This window comes from Xyrauchen texanus, chromosome 2, assembly GCF_025860055.1.
Source record: "Xyrauchen texanus isolate HMW12.3.18 chromosome 2, RBS_HiC_50CHRs, whole genome shotgun sequence".
Taxonomy (NCBI): Eukaryota; Metazoa; Chordata; class Actinopteri; order Cypriniformes; family Catostomidae; genus Xyrauchen; species Xyrauchen texanus.
In genome coordinates, this window is record NC_068277.1 from 30502853 (window position 1) to 30524363 (window position 21511).

The 21511-nt window shown below is 44.0% G+C and overlaps 1 protein-coding gene across 2 annotated transcripts in view; it reads left to right on the top strand.

Annotated features, from left to right (window-relative positions):
• The first annotated feature begins 13198 nt into the window (after positions 1 to 13198).
• Positions 13199 to 21511, top strand: part of lgr4 (leucine-rich repeat containing G protein-coupled receptor 4) — a 184843-nt gene continuing 176530 nt past the window's right edge. For both annotated transcript variants that reach the window (XM_052146356.1, XM_052146346.1), the window contains exons 1-2: positions 13199 to 13412; positions 13587 to 13870. In XM_052146356.1, the coding sequence (XP_052002316.1) occupies positions 13671 to 13870 (200 nt within the window). In that variant the 5' untranslated portion in view covers positions 13199 to 13412; positions 13587 to 13670. The remainder of the gene's footprint in view (positions 13413 to 13586; positions 13871 to 21511) is intronic.

Here is a 21511-nt window from a genome sequence, read left to right on the forward strand (position 1 = left end):
CAAGTGGAATTTGCATGCCACTCCCCTGGACATGCGGGTATACAAGGAGACGGCTTGCATCCACTAGATTTGTTCTACGGAGCCGATCAGTGTAGAGCTTCCACTGGCCTTCCATTCACCTCGAAGAGTGTTTAAAGCTGTTGGATATATAGCACATTTACAGCAGGTTCTCTCTCCTTGCACAGATAAGTGCAGTGATTTTCTCTAAAAGGGTGAAGCACTGATGGAGAGTATCTTTTTAAAGATGCCTTTCCATCTATGTGCAGTTCCCCTTCTGTCACTTACTTTGACATTGTGTCGAATAGTGATACTAGGGGTCACTCTTGGAAGCGTGATCCACATCCAGCGTTCGTGGATGGTTCATGTTCTCACTGCGAGAACATGATCATGGCAATGTAGCAGGCTTTCCTTCTTCCGAGTGACTTCGGCTGTCCACCCTTACGGCTCCTCCTACCTACGTGTAGGAGACCACGTCGGCTTACACCGGAGGCAATTTGGGAGCTTCAGTGAGTATGGCTCCACCAGGTAAATCCCCATAGACTGCCAACTCCCCGATAAACTAATTTGCTTTCGTCCAGCACTTGGATGACTCAGGCTTGCCTCAATCGCTGCATCGGTGGGCGCCTTGGTGATGTCAGACATCGAGGACTCGACAGGGCTGCCGCCTTCGGGTGTGGCAGCCCAGTCTGAGGCCGACGCAGAGCTGTCCGTCATGCTTGCCAGGGCTGCCGCGAGTGTTGGGCAGGATTGGAATATTCCACCTGCCCACCAACAATCGCATTTGGATGACTGGTTTCTGGGTTCGGTGCGCCACTCCATACCCCCCATTCTTCTGCCCGAACGCAATCCTTCGGCTCGTCTGCCCTCATTACCCTTGATGGGGGGATGGCCGAGGGTTATGCCACGATACCCCAGGTGTATAAAGTGATTGCCGCACACCTGTGCCCTGGCGTAGTCACCCAGCATTACCCTCCCGAGCCTGTAGAGCGACGTCGTCACTGATGACAAAAGCCTACAGCACTGCTGGGAAGGCCGCTTCCGCCCTTCATGCCATGACCCTTCTCCAGGTCCATCAGGCCAAGGCTATGAAAGCTAGACGAGGGAAGTTCTGATCCTGGGGTGGTACAAGAACTGCGCTCGGCCACTGACCGCGACCTCCGTGTGACTAAGGTCACCGTGCGTGCACTCGGGCAGATGATGTCCATGCTTGTGATCCAGGAGTGCCACCTGTGGCTGAGATGTGGGACACGGACAAGGCACGCTTCCTAAACTCCCCATTTCCCAGGTCGGCCTCTTCAGCGACACTGTTGAGGACTTCACCCAGCAGTTCTCGCCGGTGAAACAGCAGACAGAGGCGATTCAGCACATCTTGCCCCGGCGTGGATCAAGAGTGTGCACCCCCTCTGTTCACAAAGTCTGGATCTAGAACGGTTACAGGGGGCAATAACATAAAATGGGTGGTTGCATGTGTATTCTGTCGAGGGGTGAGGTGGGGGTTTGTGTGTGTATTCAGTCGAGGCTGCGTGAGTGTTCAGTTCCAGTACATATCGTTAGGTTTTGGGTTAATACCATGATGATACAATTCTACCCTTTTCTTCACTTGAGCTTGTGAGGGAGATCCTGCCCTGCTCAAGTTTTAATCTAAACAGCCATTCCTTATTATTTCTTTTCACACAAATAATGTTGGTCCATCAATCTTGATACATTTTGTGACCTATAAAAAGATAATTTTCCTTATGGTGTGTCTTTAGCCATGCTGTACCCCAATGTTGCTAAATTACTTTCTTTCTTTCTTTCTTTCGTTCTAACCAATTAGTGCAGATACAACACTTTGTCCTATTGTACTTTTGTACCAACAGATCCTTGTGTCTGTATTTCCCTCTCACTGTTTCCCAGCTTTGATAATGCTGTTTTGATAGTCACTGTCTATTTATGGGGGGATCTTGATACAGTATGTGCCATTCAAATGTGCTCTCACCCATTTCATTTCCTCTTTTTACCATCTATTATAACAAGTTGCACAAGAGCCTTTTCACTGGTCATTTGCCACTGTTACTAATGCAAATTTTATTTGCATGAAAACTCATTGCCTTGCAGGCCCTTCCTGCCCATGGGATCAGCGACTGCTGCTGGATATACTGAGAATCAGACTGAAGCATTAAATGTATAATGCATTATATTACTGCATTCTTTACTCAAGTACAATTTAAACAGAATACTTGTACTTTTACTGAACTACATTCAAAGAAAAAATACTTTTTACTCCTTACAGTTTTATTTAAACTGTAAAAGTACTCACTACATTTTTGCAGATATTTTCTTTTCTTTTGCCTTACTGGACTGAAGTCACCTTTTCACTGCATCTGACAAATGACAGAAGACAGACCAGATTTCAAATGCAGTGTCACATGGCAGAGATAGAATTCCGGATCTGATTTGAGCTTTGGGTACATTTAAATATTTGTGCGACTAGACCATATGTGACCACATGACTGAATGTGAAGTATTCATCAAAAACTATGAGTACGAGGGGGCCTGGGTAGCTCAGTGAATATTGACGCTGACTACTGCACCTGGAGACGCTCACGAGTTTGAATCCAGGGTGTTCTGAGTGACTCCAGCCAGGTCTCCTAAGCAACCAAACTGGCCTGGTTGCTAGAGAGGGTAGAGTCACATAGGTTAACCTCCACATGGTCACGATTAGTGGTTCTCGCTCTCAGTAGGGCATGTGGTAAGTTGCGCATAGATCGCGGAGAGTAGCATGAGCCCCCACGTGCAGAGTCTCTGCAATGTCATACACAATGAGCCAAGTGATAAGATGCACGGATTGTCGGTCTCAGAAGCGGAGGCAACTGAGGCTTGTCCTCCGCCACCCGTATTTGGTGTAACCGTGCCGCCATAAGGACCTACTAAGTAGTGGGAATAGGGCATTCCAAATTGGGAGAAAAGGGGATCATTTAAAAACTAAAACGTTTTTAGTTTCAGATGCAATTGTAGAGATTCACTATACAGTTAGCCATGATTAATTTTATTCAAAAGTGAAAGTGTCCTATATCAAGGTAGTTACTGAGATTAAGCAAGTAGTATTCAGCTGGTCATGTGATTCTACCATGCCGGCTGCCATGTCGACCCTCTCAGTGTTGAATAAAACAGCTTTTCTAAGGCAACTGACAGGAGTCTTCAACTCATGTAATTGCTCATGATTTTATACCTATGTTTCAAAATTACTATGAATTTTTTAGGATTCAAACTTTTTTAATGAGGAAATATTACTGAGTGCACCTTTAAATCCTATTTATATTATTTGTTGTTAGGCAACTATTAATTATAATAATAACTATAAAACCAACAATTATAATGATAATAATAATGATAATTAAAATGATGGAATCTTAGTGAATATTAGTGAGTACCCCAGTTCTATGTATTGCATACGCAACACTCTGTTGAGCTACCGCACAATTTGATCACAATTAAACAAGCTATTAAATGAAGTTGGATATGTAATGCAAACATTAAAATAAGCCATGCACAATAGTTAAAGTGTTTATACATTCACCTAAAGGATTATTAGGAACACCTGTTCAATTTCTCATTAATGCAATCATCTAATCAACCAATCACATGGCAGTTGCTTCAATGCATTTAGGTGTTGGTCCTGGTCAAGACAATCTCCTGAACTCCAAACTGAATGTCAGAATGGGAAAGAAAGGTGATTTAAGCAATTTTGAGCGTGGCATGGTTGTTGGTGCCAGACGGGCCGGTCTGAGTATTTCACAATCTGCTCAGTTACTGTTATTTTCATGCACAACCATTTCTAGGGTTTACAAAGAATGGTGTGAAAAGGGAAAAACATCCAGTATGCGGCAGTCCTGTGGGTGAAAATGCCTTGTTGATGCTAGAGGTCAAAGTAGAATGGGCCGACTGATTCAAGCTGATAGAAGAGCAACTTTGCCTGAAATAACCACTCGTTACAACCGAGGTATGCAGCAAAGCATTTGTGAAGCCACAACACGCACAACCTTGAGGCGGATGGGCTACAACAGCAGAAGACCCCACCGGGTACCACTCATCTCCACTACAAATAGGAAAAAGAGGCTACAATTTGCAAGAGCTCACCAAAATTGGACAGTTGAAGACTGGAAAAATGTTGCCTGGTCTGATGAGTCTCGATTTCTGTTGAGACATTTAGATGGTAGAGTCAGAATTTGGCGTAAACAGAATGAGAACATGGATCCATCATGCCTTGTTACCACTGTGCAGGCTGGTGGTTGTGGTGTAATGGTGTGGGGGATGTTTTCTTGGCACACTTTAGGCCCCTTAGTGCCAATTGGGCATTGTTTAAATGCCACGGCCTACCTGAGCATTGTTTCTGACCATGTCCATCCCTTTATGGCCACCATGTACCCATCCTCTGATGGCTACTTCCAGCAGGATAATGCACCATGTTACAAAGCTTGAATCATTTCAAATTGGTTTCTTGAACATGACAATGAGTTCACTGTACTAAAATGGCCCCCACAGTCACCAGATCTCAACCCAATAGATCATCTTTGGGATGTGGTGGAACGGGAGCTTCGTGCCCTGGATGTGCATCCCACAAATCTCCATCAACTGCAAGATGCTATCCTATCAATATGGGCCAACATTTCTAAAGAATGCTTTCAGCATCTTGTTGAATCAATGCCGCGTAGAATTAAGGCAGTTCTGAAGGCGAAAGGGGGTCAAACACAGTATTAGTATGGTGTTCCTAATAATCCTTTAGGTGAGTGTATGTCACATGATAGCATTGTGTGAGGAACAGAGTGAAAAGTTTATAAACTAATAATCTGCACTTTTACTCATGATTTAAGTGAAAATGTATAAAAGTAATTGTTGTTTTAGCACCTCTAGGTTTCATTCCACCAGGAAATTACTGTTATATAAAACAGGCCACATAAAAATAATTTGACCAGGTTTCTGTAATGAATAGTGGAAGTAGAAGAAGGCAGACGGGTGTGTGGATCCAAATGCGGGCTTTATTGAAACAAAGAACTGAATAAACAAAACACAGGAACAAAAGAAAGTCCTCGATGGGAAAAAGGCAAACTAAATACAAGAGGAAACGGAGGGCGGAGAACGACAGGGTAACCTTGGACGGACAGAGAACGGGGTAACCATGAACGCGCTGACGGAGAGGCAGGCAGGGAACATGAAGCACGAGTCAAACAATACATGAGTGGAGACATGGAACATCAACGATCGACAGGGGAAGGAGAAAACAGCGGGGTTTAAATGGACAGACACTGTGATAACAAAATGACGAACAGGTGTGGACAATAAAGCTGTGACAGCGCCGGGAAAGACGGGAAGTGAAGTTTACACACGGACAGTGAGACTCAGGGCGGACAACAGGGAAAACGTGACATAGAACGGGATCAGTGCTGGGTGAAACAGAAAACACGGTGCAGATGACACGAAACATGGTGCGGACGACACGAGACCGTGACATAATCCCCCCTCAAAAGGACCGGATACCAGACGGTCCTAACACAAACAACAAAACAATAAAAAAGACTGAAGAAACCAGGAGAGAGGGGGGTAGATTAGGGAGAGAACAGACAGACTAGGGGGGAAACAAGGGGCACAGAGACAGACCACGGGGGCACAAGGGGCATAGAAACAGGCCATGGGGGTACAAAGGGCAGATAGGCAGACCAGGAAGGCTGAGAGGGCAGGCAGGCAGACCAGGGAGGCCGAGTGGGCAGGCAAGCATTCTATGGGGGTGTGAGACGGGGCCAGGGTCAGGTGGCCTGGGGAGCCTCCTCTGGGTAGGAACAGGTTTAGGAGGTCTGGGAGGTGGCCACAAGACAGGGATAGGCCTGAGGGGCTCGGGAGCTGGCCACAAGGCGAGCACCAGATTAGGAGGTCTGGGAGCGGGCCATGGGGCAGGAGCTGGTTTGGGTGGCCTGGGAGCTGGCCTCTGGGCAGGGGCTGGTACAGGAGACCTGGGAGGTGGCCGCAGAACAGAGGCTGGTGGAGCCAAGGGAGGCCTCGTAGGCCGAGCCGGGAGAGGCAGAGCCGGGAAGGACCTTGGAGGCGTCGGAGGCGAGGCTGAGGGAGGCTTCGAAGGCGGAGCCGAGGAAGGGTGCGCTGCAGGGGCCTCTAGAGGCGAGGCCCTAGGAGGCTCTGAAGGCGGTGCCGTGGGAGGCTCGGGAGGCGGAGCCACGGAAGGCTGAGCCATAGGAGGCGGAGCCATGGGAAGCTCGGGAGGCGGAGCCATGGGAGGCTGAGCCGTAGGAGGCTCGAGAGGCGGAGCCCTGGGAGGCTCGAGAGACTTGGGAGGCGGAGCCCTGGAAGGCTCGAGAGGAGGAGCCCTAGGAGGCTTGAGAGACTTGAGAGGCGGAGCCCTGGAAGCTCGAGAGGCTTGAGAGGCGGAGCCCTGGGAGGCTCGAGAGACTTGAGAGGCGGAGCCCTGGGAGGCTCGAGAGGCTTGAGAGGCGGAGCCCTGGGAGGCTCGAGAGGCTTGAGAGGTGGAGCCCTGGGAGGCTCGAGAGACTTGAGAGGCGGAGCCCTGGGAGGCTCGAGAGGCTTGAGAGGCGGAGCCCTGGGAGGCTCGATAGGCTTGAGAGGCGGAGCCCTGGAAGGCTCGAGAGGCTTGAGAGGCGGAGCCCCTGGAAGGCTCGAGAGGCTTGAGAGGCGGAGCCCTGGAAGGCTCGAGAGACTGGAGAGGCGGAGCCCTGGAAGACTCGAGAGACTGGAGAGGCGGAGCCCTAGAAGACTCAAGAGACTGGAGAGGCGGAGCCCTAGGAGGCTCGAGAGGAGCAGCCCTGGAAGGCTCGAGAGACTTGAGAGGCGGAGCCCTGGGAGGCTTGGGAGGAGGACCCCTAGAAGACTCGAGAGACTGGAGAGGCGGAGCCCTAGGAGGCTCGGGAGGAGGAGCCCTAGAAGACTCGAGAGGAGGAGCCCTGGAAGACTCGAGAGACTTGAGTGGCAGAGCCCTGGGAGGCTCGAGAGGAGGAGCTCTGGAAGACTCGAGAGACTTGAGTGGCGGAGCCCTGGGAGGCTGGAGAGGAGGAGCCCTGGGAGGCTCGAGAGACTTGAGAGGCGGGGCCTCTTGGACGGTCATGGCTACTGGCGGTGGCTCTTGGACGGTCGAGGCTACTGGCGCTGGCTCAGGGACGGTCGAGGCTACAGGCGCTGGCTCAGGGACGGTCGAGGCTACAGGTGCTGACTCAGGGACGGTCGAGGCTACAGGCGCTGGCTCAGGGACATCGGGGGCTAAGGGCTCAGGCTCGTTGACCGTGGCTGACGAGGGCTCAGGCTCGCTGACCGTGGCTGACGAGGGCTCAGGCTCGCTGACCGTGGCAGGCGTGGGCTCTGGCTCGCAGACCGGGGCAGGCGTGGGCCGGGAGGCTGAAGCCCGTCTTCTCTTCCTCCTCCGGGCGGACGAAGTTGACCGTGCAGGTTCAAGGGAAGCAACTGGCGTGGGGGGTTGCTCGCTGACAGGTGGGGCTGGTGTGTCAGGGAGCTCCAGGGATGGCTGAGGGGTCTCCACTGTGGCTGGTGAGGTAGGAACCTCCTCAGCGACGCCCACAGTGAGCGGTGAGCCGCACACTAGTGGGGTCGCCTCCAGGAAGTCGCAGAGAGTCCAGCCGTGCATTGCCTGTGGCAACCGCTCCCTCAGAGAGGGGTTCAAGTTGTCCCTGAAGAAGACCACCAATGCTGAGTCCGGGAAGTCTGTAAAGTTCGCCAGATGGAGAAAGTCGCGAACGTGGTCCTCTATTGGACGGTCTTCTTGCTTCAGACAGAGGAGCTGGTAACTTGCACGTAATGCCACTGGATCCATTTTTGGGTCGATCGTTCTGTAATGACTAGTGGAAGTAGAAGAAGGCAGACGGGTGTGTGGATCCAAATGCGGGCTTTATTGAAACAAAGAACTGAATAAACAAAACACAGGAACAAAAGAAAGTCCTCGATGGAAAAAGGCAAACTAAATACAAGAGGAAACGGAGGGCGGAGAACGACAGGGTAACCTTGGACGGACAGAGAACGGGGTAACTATGAACGGGCTGACAGACAGGCAGGCAGGGAACATGAAGCGCGAGTCAAACAATACATGAGTGGAGACATGGAACATCAACGATCGACAGGGGAAGGAGAAAACAGCGGGGTTTAAATGGACAGAAACTGTGATAACAAAATGACGAACAGGTGCGGACAAGGTGAAACAGAAAACACGGTGCGGATGACACGAAACATGGTGCGGACGACACGAGACCGTGACAGTTGCGAATGCCACTGGTGGAGATATATGACTGTCGTCAGAGACAGTAAAAAGTCTACTTATACCAATAAAATTTAACAACACCCTCTCTCTCAATCTCCTCTCTTGATCTTATATATAAATATATATGTATTAAAAAAAATAAAAAAGGCTCGAGAGGGTTGAGAGGCGGAGCCCTGGAAGGCTCGAGAGGCTTGAGAGGCGGAGCCCTGGGAGGCTCGAGAGACTTGAGAGGCGGAGCCCTGGGAGGCTCGAGAGGCTTGAGAGGCGGAGCCCTGGGAGGCTCGAGAGGCTTGAGAAGCGGAGCCCTGGGAGGCTCGAGAGGCTTGAGCGGCAGAGCCCTGGAAGGCTCGAGAGGCTTGAGAGGCGGAGCCCTGGGAAGTTCGAGAGGAGGAGCCCTGGGAGGCTCGAGAGACTTGAGAGGCGGAGCCCTGGAAGGCTCGAGAGGCTTGAGAGGCAGAGCCCTGGAAGGCTCGAGAGGCTTGAGAGGCGGAGCCCTGGGAGGTTCGAGAGGAGGAGCCCTGGGAGGCTCGAGAGACTTGAGAGGCGGAGCCCTGGAAGGCTCGAGAGGCTTGAGAGGCGGAGCCCTGGAAGGCTCGAGAGACTGGAGAGGCGGAGCCCTGGAAGACTGGAGAGACCGGAGAGGCGGAGCCCTAGAAGACTCAAGAGACTGGAGAGGCGGAGCCCTAGGAGGCTCGAGAGGAGCAGCCCTGGAAGGCTCGTGAGACTTGAGAGGCGGAGCCCTGGGAGGCTCGGGAGGAGGACCCCTGGAAGACTCGAGAGACTGGAGAGGCAGAGCCCTAGGAGGCTCGGGAGGAGGAGCCCTGGAAGACTCGAGAGGAGGAGCCCTGGAAGACTCGAGAGACTTGAGTGGCGGAGCGGACACGAAACATGGTGTGGATGACACGAGACCGTGACAGTTGCGAATGCCACTGGTGGAGATATATGACAGTCGTCAGAGACAGTAAAAAGTCTACTTATACCAATAAAATTTAACAACACCCTCTCTCTCAATCTCCTCTCTTGATCTTATATATAAATATATATGTATTAAAAAAATAAAAATAAAAAAAAAAAGTATATATATATATAATATTTTTTTTTTTTTTTTTTTTTTTTTAATACATAAGTATAATTACTTACTTACACCAGTTGAGGTGGTTTGGGCATCTGGTAAGGATGCCCCCTGGCCGCCTCCCTAGGGAGGTGTTTCAGGCACGTCCAGCTGGGAGGAGGCCTCGGGGAAGACCCAGGACTAGGTGGAGAGATTACATCTCCACACTGGCCTGGGAACGCCTCGGGGTCGCCCAGTCAGAGCTGGTTAATGTGGCTCGGGATAGGGAAGTTTGGGGCCCCCTGCTGGAGCAGCTGCCCCCGCGACCCGACTTCGGATAAGCGGTTGAAGATGGATGGATGGATGGAAGTATAATTTAATGTGAAAACTTTTTTACTTTCGCTCAAGCATGTTTTTGGCTAGATACTTGAACTTTTAATTGAGTAAAATTTTCACTCAGTATCCATACTTTCACTATTTCTACTTTTTACACCCATATCTTGTGAAATCTCATAAATTATCCTATGTATGATATATTTTTAAACTCAAATAATATATATAAAATATAATATATTTAAAAATAAAATATTGACACTGGAGGTGGAGGATGTCCAATACTCACCTGTTCCCCAAACAAGCAAACAGTACAGAGTATGCCTTATGATTACTCCAAGCACACATACTTATAGTTACTCAGAGCAGATCAAGAGATAAACAACAAAGTAATGTTAAAAAGGGAAATATTAATTGCCAGGTTATTATCATCAATTTGGCTATTTTAACAGTTTGGGAAGATTTAAAATATCCTTAGAGGATTACCAATTTACTTTGAACTTTGTGTGTTTCACTACATTTTACTATTGGGCAATGCTCGTTAACACTTCAAATCTTTGTTAACTAACTGCTAAATGCATATTATGTCCAGCAAATCTAAAGGACAATTTCACCACACAAGCATTAAATGTGAAAGAAAATGTGATAAAAACACAGCAAAAAAACATAGTCAAATGTACCAGAATGATAATGGTGCAAGGCATAGCGGTTGGCAGATAAGATAATGAGCTGAGTCTAGACAAATATCTGCCTATAAAAGCAAGCTTTAGTGATTTCAGATAAACCTGACGTCATTGAAGTAGGGCTTGTATCAAGAAGGTAACATGGAAGAATTTCCAAATCACAGACACTCCTGCCAAAAATAAAAAAAATAAAACAAATAGAATCTGTCATTCTCTTTTCATCCTCTTAGTTTATGAGTCAGTGCCATATAATCCAATGGGTGGTGCAGCAAAGTGTTTAGCTGTGCAGACATTAACAAAAAACTTTAATATGGCTTATAAAGCTGTGAGAAACAAGAGTAATGGCAGATTTAGACAGTCTTTCTCTTATGTTATCACATACAATTTGGGCTAGATTGAAGCTAAAATGAATAGCCTGTATATTGTATTATGTTGGTCTTTTCAAATATGACTTAAAAGTCCAAACTTTGGAAGCCCACAACTGATGTTTAAAATACACAATAGCCTACCCAGTATTTACACAATACCTAGCAAAAGTATTTAGACACATGACCAAGTATAATTTAACTGAATTACAGATCCTACAAAATTCTATGTGATATTTTTATTTCAAAGCTTATTTAAGGCAAATACTTTACCTGGTATGATTCTATTTGAGCAGCTGATTTTTGCCATATACAGTATAAGATTTAAACATTTTGGATATCTATCTTGGTTTCATATTTAGTTCATGGTTTCAAAATCGTTCCCAATTATTTTTGTTTTGTATTTATTTTAATTTTATTTTTGGCCGTGTTCTCTGTGCAACATCAACTACTGAACTAGTACGTAGTCACTTTACATTTCCCCTCTTGTTCTTGCAGAGAGTGTAAAGCAAAAGAACCCAATGTACTGTCCTATGAGCCACATTTCATACAACCCCTCATTTGTTAATAGTTTATCCTTAAATTCGGCCCATAAATACATTTTCACTTTCTGCATTTGGTTTGGCATTTAGTGTTTTGTGGTTCTCTTGTAGAGGGATAATTGAAACGATAATGGCCACTGGGAATTCCAAATAATCTGATTCAAATTTTTACCATTTTTTCTTACTGCAGTAATACATTTGTATTAGTTTACCTGTTTTTAATGTCCTCAAAGTGGCCTTTTTCATTTTTGCAGCTGGCCCACAGTTGCCCAAGTGAACAATAAGCCCTTAAAGGAATATTCCGGGTTTAATTCAAGCTAAGCTCATTCAACAGCATTTGTGGCAAAATGTTGATTACCACACAAATTAATTTAGACTAGTCCATCCTTTTAAAAAAACAAATACTTACATTTTCAAATGTATTGCCACAAGATGTAAACAATATGCATGTTAATGTGATTTTAGTGTGATAAATCACTTACTAACATTTTAAGTGTATAAAAAGAGTTTATTTAACATGATATCCAATTTTACAACTCTTTGCCATGACGACACAACACCATAAACCCAAAAAATACTGTTAAAACACTATTTAAACAACTTTAAAGCTCAAATAATACACAACTTTTAGCATAAGAAAGCATTTAAGTATTTATATAATATTATAAGCTTCACATTTCATCCTTTAAACTCTCCACAAATTGGCCCCATTCACTTTCATTGTAAGAAAGGTATAGTTCATCCAAAAAGGAAAATTCTCTCATCGTTTACTCACCCTCAGATCCATACCAAAATTTTTAAGCTCCAAAAAGGCTGCCACCACAAAAGTAATCCATATGACTCCAGTGGTTTAATCCATATCTTCAGAAGCGATATGACAGGTGTGGGTGAGAAACAGATCAAAGTCCTTTTTTTGTATTAATTCCCCTCCCTGACCAAGAGGTGGCGATATGCAGGACTAATGCTAATCGCCAAAAACAAAAGTGTGAAAGTGAAAGAGATTGATAGTAAAAAGGACTTAAATATTGATCTGTTTCCCACCCACACCTGTCATATAACTTATGAAGACATGGAATAAACCACTGGAGTCTTATGGATTACTTTTATGCTGTCTTTATGTGCTTTTGGAGCTGCAAAACTTTGATCACCATTCACCTGCATTGTATTTACAGAGCTGAAATATTCTTTCAATGAAAGTCTTCATTGTGTTCAGCAGAAGAAGAAAAGTGAAACATATCTGGGATGCCATCAGGGTGAGTAAAGGATAAGAGAATTTTCATTTACGGTCAAACTATTCTTTTAACTTGTTTTGAACAGCAATATTAATTTTGGTTAATTTATTGATTTACAGGAAAAGGAAAATACTGTATCTCTCTCTCTCTCTCTCTCTCTCTCTCTCTCTCTCTCTCTCTCTCTCTCTCTCTCTCTCTCTCTATCTCTCTCTCTCTCTCTCTCTGTGTGTGTGGGTGTAATGCTTTAATACAAAATTTACAGAAAACTAAATTCAATGTGTGAAAGTTATTTTATGATATTATGATAAAATAATAATTATATGAGTAATTATAATACAAATGTATGTTATAATAATAATATTAAAATACTGTAATAATAATAACAACAGTAAAAATAAGTATTATACTTCAGTCACAGTACTTTTATTTTCTTATGTTCATAATGTTGTGTTAAAGGCTTATTTTATTTTAGATTGTATAGTGTATATCGTTATTATAGTTTTTATTTTATTTTATTCATTATCTGGCACCTTTTTTAATTCTATTTTTATTCTTATTTGTTACTGTATTATTATTATTATTTGTCTTGTCATTATTAGTTTTGTGTATTAATGCTTTGGCAATATTGTACTTTAAATTGAATTGAAAAGAGAGAGAGAGAGAGAGAGAGAGAGAGAGAGAGAGAGAGAGAGAGAGAGAGAGAGAGAGAGAGAGAGAGCTGACAGTGTTTTTCTACAGGAAACAAATCAGAGAAAGGGAGTGAAAATAGGTTATTACCAGCCGTGTTTCCTCACGGTTTTTCCCAGAACCCCGTCTGTCAAGACCCGGGGATCCACGCTAAAAACTCTTTATTTGTGTTTTTGGAGGTGTGAGGCTCTAGACACCGCACAGAATGACCATTGACTGGCCCGATCTGCTTGTGCTTCGCGGGCATTAGGTAAGAGCACTTATTTACAACGACCGTGGCTAAAAGAAAAGAAGGTAACGTATATCTTTTTAGGACACATTTGTAACGTCGTTTTGAACTCCGTTAACTTGCCCCCACCAGTCCGAGCGAATTCAACCTAAAGTCTTCCGAGATTCTGATATTGTACTTGTTTTCTGGTTAAAGGAACTATCACCACCTCCATTGACTGGCGAAAGAAACATCGCAGATTTGCCTTCGAGGGGCTTTGGGGTGAAAAGGAGGAAAATAATGGCATTGCTGACCATCCGGATGCTTATGCTGGGGTTGTGGATTGGGGTTCACGCTGCTGCTGTTGCTGCGGGAGCAGGACAGTCTACTCCGGCCACATGCTCGCCTCTGTGCCGCTGTGATCAGGACGGAGGAGCGGACTGCTCTGGACGAGGACTGACCACCGTCCCCGCCGGCCTCGGTGCTTTCACTTACTACCTGTGAGTCGCTACACACTGTAAAATATTTTGTGACGGAAAATGAAACGTGCTTCATGCAGTAACATTAAAGTTAACTGGTTTTACTGAAGTCAAAAACGTAATTTAATCTGATTAAGTGTACCTGACCATGGGTTAGATCAAGTAGAACAGATAATTGAGGTACATGTAACTTTTTATAGTGCAGTAACATTCTACATCATGCAGATGATCAAGTGCATGTTCTGATGGAGCTATACTGACTAACACTTTGTATTACATTGTATATCTTACGTGTCTTAGGTGCTACCATAATCAATTATTATATTATTATAAATAACACTGTGTCATTACAAGCAATTCCACATAACAAAATCATTAGAAATACATATACATCAGTAATGTAAAGTGCAACCAAACTAACAACATATTGATCAAATATGGTCTGCCAAAAATAACTAAAATTGTTCTCAGAGGTCAACAGAGTGCACTGTAAAAACATTTTGTCAGGTTACATAAAAATGTGCATCATGTTGTAACATTCTAAATCCAAGTCAAAAACTTCATGAATAAATAAACATGAATACTTTAAAGGATTTTGGGTTACACAGACAAAAGTAATTTTTAAGGGTCAGATCAATTAGAAATTGCATGTTAAATGGGTCATGTCATGAGGAATAAAATGTTCCTTGATTTTTGTTATTATTTTTTTTACAATTAAAAGGTAGAGGTTGACCGATAGTGGGCTTTGCCAATACTGATATAACTAAGGTGGGAAAACAGGCAGATGGCCGAATAATCAGCTGATTGTTTTCAAAATCCATAGTAAGAATGAAAACTTTCCACTCAATGTAAAATAGTTCGGATCTTTATAACAAAATTAACATGCCCCATGCTGATTATTTTGTAACAGAATTGACATTGTCCTTTCCCCTATCATACCACCTACTATTTAATTTTTGTTGTCTTAAGTTATTTATTATACCATGACTATCTGCAATATCAACTTTTATTATAAACATACCTTGGCTTTTCTCTGTCATTGTTTTAATCTGTTTCTGAATTTTCCGTCTCTCTGCATTGCCTAGTCACGTGACACAGCGTACTTCACCTGAGGCACATTCAGCCTAGACAAAATGTTTATTTAAACTGAAATGGTGGTGCGTTAAACACCCTGTTCTGTTACGCAACGTTGCAATTATGGCAGCTGAGAAGGCCATTCTTTGCGTTCTTTCCAAAGAATTTTCAGAGCCTGATGAAATCGGTTTTAATATGTGTTTACGTGTAAATATGTTTAACACTACAAAATATGCTCGATGTTACAGTCACTGCCCTTGCTGTCCAGAATAGCAGAGAACATCGCAATCGAGTGAAGGGATATGTGGGATCTGTGGTTCCTAATTATGGTGATCCAACATTTCCCTCGCATTTCAGGATGACAAGCCAAAAATGTATTCTAATATCTTACATTTTTGCATACACCAAGCTGCAGTGGACACAATTATAAAGGACTTTAGTTGGATCCATTGTGCGCTCTGCCTTTTTAATATGGCGGGGTTTATATACACGTCACTGCTGATTGGGTAACACCTCTGACACACCCACCAAACGAGAGAAAACTTACCTCAAAGCCCATTGCACACTGTTTCACACCATTTCGAGGAAACGTCATTCAACCCGGAAACCGTAGCAAAATGATGCACACCGTTTTGAGATTGAACGTGCCCCTTAAGTCACTGATTGCTTTTAATTTAAACTCTAGAGGGTGCTATTATTCTGTAGAGTTCCAACTGTAGAACCCTCAAACGCCGGCCACGGAGGAATAAAAAAACAAAACCAAAAACTATCGGAAATTATCTGCGTTGATTTTTTACAAATGCGATAATAAAAAATGCAACTATGTGAGCCGATTAATTGGTAAAACATTATATCGGATGACCTCTAAGAACATTGAATGTTACATTTATATATCTGTTTTCTGACACTACACTCATAGCACTTTACATGAACATGGGACTCTCCTCAATCACACCAGTGTGCAGCACCCACCTGGATGATGCGATGGCAGCCATATTGCACCAGTATGCCCACAACACACCAACTGTTGGTGGAGAGGAGAGAGGAGAGCGAAAGAGCTAATTCATGCATAAATATGGTGCATTTTCATATTTATGGACCAAGCTATCATTTTCCATCTGCATCCAGGAGCCTGCAACATCGGACCCATATTAACTGATAGCTTGGTCCATAATTATGAAAATGCACCATAGTTCTTACATAGTATCCATAGTTTTAACAATTATATTTGTTATAGTTCATGGTAACCGTAGGTAAAACCATGCATGGCTCCTCCCTTCCATGGTTAGTAATAGTAAATATGGCATTTTTGTAATGAAAAACAGCAGTCTAAATACATTTAGAAACTTTTTCTGCCACAACTACCATAGGTAGCCTAATACAGTACAGTTCTTGCACTTTTCCACTGCATGTTGCGGTTTGACTCGACTCTGCTCGCTTTACTTTTGTGAGCTTGCTTTTCCACTGCAGTTTAGTGCTGCCTCAACATGGGTGGGATTATAGGCTGATCGTCATAGTTGCACCGCCTCTACTGGTTTGACATCTTCTTAAACGCTAACTGACAATAAACAATAACATGACCGTTAGCTGTTAGCTACAAGCTCATTGTGCTGCATAAAGCAGTTGTTGCACGGTGATTTTACACAAGTGTATCAGTTAAATTGGCCTTGTTGTTTTAGAAGTAAGCTTTCCAGTAGTTGGTCAACTAAATAAAGTGAAGCTTTCAAGCAGAATATAGAGTTAACGTAACAAAATGTACCATCCTCCATCGTGGACTCCAACAATGCCATGGCTGAGTCCAGGACACTCTCCCTCCCATTGCTCGCTGGTCTATTTTGATAGATAGCGTCCATTTGGTCAAACCACTTCCACTTTCTTCTATTTGAACCACTCTGGCTGTTGTGGTCCTGGATGGTTCTGTAGTCACTTTTTTTTTTACTTTTCCCTACACTGTTGGTAGGTCCGCAACAACAGCTGAACCGTGTTACGTGAACTGCCGATGCAGGTGAGAGCAAGCTGCTGCGTGCGTAATAGCAGGTGCAGCAGACTGCACGTAACCTCTCCCAATGCCCCAAAAGATGTCATGTAGTTCCCCACATCCCTGAGGGGGGGAAACAACGTAACTAGCATGGGAGCAGGCCATGCCAACCCCGGCCTTTCCTCTCTGTGTTTTCTCTCCACAGAGTATTCGATTCGCCTGGGGCCATCAAATGCTATCATACCCATTGGGGAAGGTGTTCTTTTCCTTTCCTATTCTTTCAGTGGGAAAAGACCCTACGAAGACCACATCCTTCCCAAAAGGGGAGGGCAACATGTGGCAATACTACACGTTTGCTCAGCAGCCACACATGGAAGAGGCGTGGTGGTAGGTCCAGCCACAAAAGGGGGGCTCTACAAACACAGCGACCAGGGCAGAGAGAGCTCTGCCCAAGGGAGATGCAAGTCCGCGAAAGGGAGACTGTACTGTGGAATATACATCACAGGGGCTGCCGGAGTAATCGGCACCTGTGGAACACCTATCCCAATACAGGGCATATTAGACCCTGTAGTGGGGCTGGCTGCGAAATCTTCCGCAGAGTTTGCGAACCATAGGGGTAGGGAGGAAGGACATCAAGGGTCCACAACTTCGTGAACTCGACTGGTGCTCGAGTGGAAAGGCACAATACGCAAGCGATACACCTGACCAGCTGTTCTGTATTACCAAACTCTACCTGTTCATACCTGAAAGAACATGGGACGAAACCGGCTCAACCCAGAGATTGTAAAATCTCGCTAAGGTTTTGGGTGTTGCCCAGCCCGCTGCTCTGCAGATGTCTGCTAGAGAGGTGCCATTGGTCAGTGCCCACAAGGACGCCACACTCCTTGTAGAGTGTGCTCAAACCCACAAGGGGGCAGGCACGGCCTGGGTCTGGTAGGCCAATGCAATGGCGTCCACAATCCAGTGGGCAAGCCTCTGTTTGGAGATGGCGTTCCCTTTCTGCTGTCCACCAAAGCAGACAAAGAGCTGCTCAGAGCGTCAAGTCCTCAGTGTCCGACATCGCCAGTGCGCTCTCCGATGCAGCAATCGAAGACTCATCCAGCTCGCGGGCCCCGATAGAGACGTCAAGCTGGCCATTGGAGATCCAACATTTCAGAACCGGACGGGGCAAACAAGCTTGCTGGGGAACGGGAGGTCCGCAGGGAATTACCCGGTGAAACCGTGCCCATTGAACTCCCCAAATCGCCTCCAGCACCAATCGGGCTAGCCTCATACCTGTGGGTAGAAGGCGCAATGCAGGGGTTAGCTGGAGTGGCTTTCCCCCATTTGAAGAAGGAAAGCTATGACCGCGACGTTGCCATGGTCATTTTCTCGCCATCCACAAATGCTGCCTCAGTGTGATCGCAGCGTGAGGCAGTGCCTGTGGCTGTCGGAGGTGGAGAGATAATGATCGCACCCAGGAATCACACAAGGATGGAAAGGCATCTTGAAAAAGACGTTCAACATCGATGTGTGTGCTCTTCTAAGAAATATATTCTTTTAGCAGAAAATATACTCTTTAGTAGCGCTGTCGAAGCGCCCAGGAGCTAATCTGCAGTTGGCGTGCAGAAGGAGAGAAAGCCGTTGGAATGCACCGTATAGCCATCAGAATACGCTTCTGTAGAGGTGAATGGAACAGCAGTAGTAGTCAGCTCGCTGGTAGTACAACCGCTCGGCTCCGAAGAAAAAATCTGAATGAATCCTGCATTCCAGCTCCCTTTTAGGGGAGTGCCATGCAAATTCCAGATATAGTCAGCATAAACATAATCCATCAGACTCCAATCGTTTAAACAATGTCTTCTGAAACTATTCAATTGGTTTTGGGTGATAACAGACCAAAATGTAACAAATTTATCTTGAGAGCAGTCTGCCTTGTGACCATGATTTCAAGTTTGATTACACTTCCTATATGGCCATTTAGCATTCTGTGCATGCATCAAGCACTAGGAAGTGTAATCGTGATTAAAATCATGATCGTGCCTAGAGACTGCATTGGCAAGAGGTACAGTGAAAAGGAGTTTGGTCTGTTCTCACAAAAAAACAACTGGATCACTTCAGAAGACACTGATTAAACCACTTGGGTCGTATGGATTACTTTTATGATGACTTATGAAGCTCCTTTTTGGAGCTTCAAAGGCCTGATCACCATTTACTTGCATTGTATGGACTTACAGAGCTGAAATATTCTTCTAAAAATCTTTGTGTATGTGTGTGTGTGTATGTGTGTATTCAGCAGAAGAAACAAATCATACACATCTTAGAAGGCATGAGGGTGGGTAAATTATGATTTTTTTTTTATTTTTAGGTAAACTATCCCTGTAATATCTTCAACTAAATTTAAAATGTATCCAAGTGTACTGCACTGTAAAAAACAAAAACAACGTTAACTGCTATAGTTTAAAAAAGCATATATGAATGAACATGAATACATTGTGTTACACCAGCTAAAGTAGTTTTTAAAGGTAGAAATAGCTCATTAAATTCCAAGTGTAAATTACCATTTGTGACAAGTTTTTGTCTCCTTTTGTCTTTGGCTGGGTACTCCTATCCGCCACGCTATTGCTTGATGGCTAGTTGGCTTTGAGTTTCCCATCACAGTTTTCCCCACTGCAAGTATGAAGGACTGTGCCGACCCAAAGCCCACTGTGGCATACCTGAATCATGTCCCTCACCTCATTAGACTCTACCAGCATTTATTGTGTTGTGACTCTGTTGTGATTAAATATAGTACTTTGTGCCAGATTTTGAAGCAGTTCTGGAGGAGTGTTTATCCTGAAGCACTTTCTTGGAGCCCGTACATTTTGAAAACAGCTTGACCAGGCTCTCGAAATATCCCTGCCAAGCAGCAGCGTGTAACCCAATGCCAAGCTAAGTCCAGTTTGGAGAAGCGATAAAGCTAGAAATAAAGCCACAGAGTTAACACTTGTGGGGGTGGGCTGCATATTGTGGGCATCAGCAGTTTTCAGCAGGTTGTTAACACTCTCTGTTGGAGTTATCTGTGGGACAATTTATTTGATGTTAACCCTCTGGGGTCTGAGGGGTTTTTTTGGGCCCTGGAGATGTTTTGACATGCCTTGACATTTGTGCTTTTTCAGTTGCTTAAAAACACATTAATGGCTAAAGTCTGATAACACTGTATTCAGCACAAACTGGGCTACAATAATATGTGAGCAACATGTGTGTACCTGTTTGTATTTTTGAGAAAATACATGTTTTTGTTTGCATGTTTTTGAAAAAAAAAAAATTTTTGTAATTGAAATAAGGCCATATAACACATACTAAAAATTTTTCCACAAGCCTTTTGAGAACTCGATCTTGTAGCCTAGAGTTGTTGCTACAAAATTATGTGAAAACCATGATCACTCATTTATACAAAACAATATAGTAATTTCACTTTTTAAGACACCTTTAGTGTTAGAAAGGTCATATGCAAGGAGGCGTGAACTATCATGAATATTGATTGTAATTCAAACCTAAGGAGACAAAAGACCCCTCCCCTGGGCCAATCAATGAGGAATGTGACAGAGAGAGAATGCATGTTAGGAGACTTAATAATAAAATCAAGTTTTAAGTTAAAAGAAGTAATCTGACTATACATTGTCTATACCTAAAGACTTTACTTAATTTTAGACCTACACTACCATCTAAAATAAGTCTCTTCTGCTCACCAAGATTGCATTTATTTGAACTAAAATACAGTAAAAACTGTGATACTGTGAACTATTTTTACAAGTTAAAAACAGTTTTCTATTTGAATATATTGTAAAATGCCATTTGAGATCAAAGCTGAATTTTCAGCATCATTACTGCAGTCTTCAGTGTCACATGATACTTCAGAAATCATTATAATATGAATGTGAGTGAATTTTACAAATTTAACCTGAACACATATTTGCAAGCACAAGCTTTGTTGATGATAATGAGGCAGCATAAACACTAGTTAAAATCTAATCTAAACATTCATATTATTTTTATATCATATTACATATCATATTTATATTATACAGCATAGAATTTAAATACCTGCTTTAGCAAAAACAGCATTTAAATGTAACTAAAACTTGCTTATTAGGACATATTTCAAATTTCAATACTCTGAATCCTGGCTGGCAAGTCCCACTAGTAAAATATGTACATGTGTATAAAAAATAGCATGTCAACTAATTAAAACTAAATGACTTACTTGTCTGAAATTTTATCCTCGGCTGGATCAAGTCTCTCTTCAAAATACAAATGTTCATCAGAGAACCGCTCTACTTCTGAGGAAATTTGTAACTCTTCGTCACTATCCAAGAGCTTTCTCACTTGTGTATCGTGCTGTCTTTTAAATGCGCAGAAAAGTGAAGGAACTTTGTTTTTAACGGCACAGTCGGGGCATTTACGATTTGCATTGATTGTCTCAGCACATTACCATTTGAATAGTGCCCTCTGCCCGTGGGTGTGATCACATTAGGGATAATTAGCTGAGCCAGGACAAATTGTACATCGCTTTGTTTCATACCAATTACATTGCAGGAGAATATTTGTTTTAAATTTGAATTGTTTTATTTAAAAGTAGACATTTTAAGCTT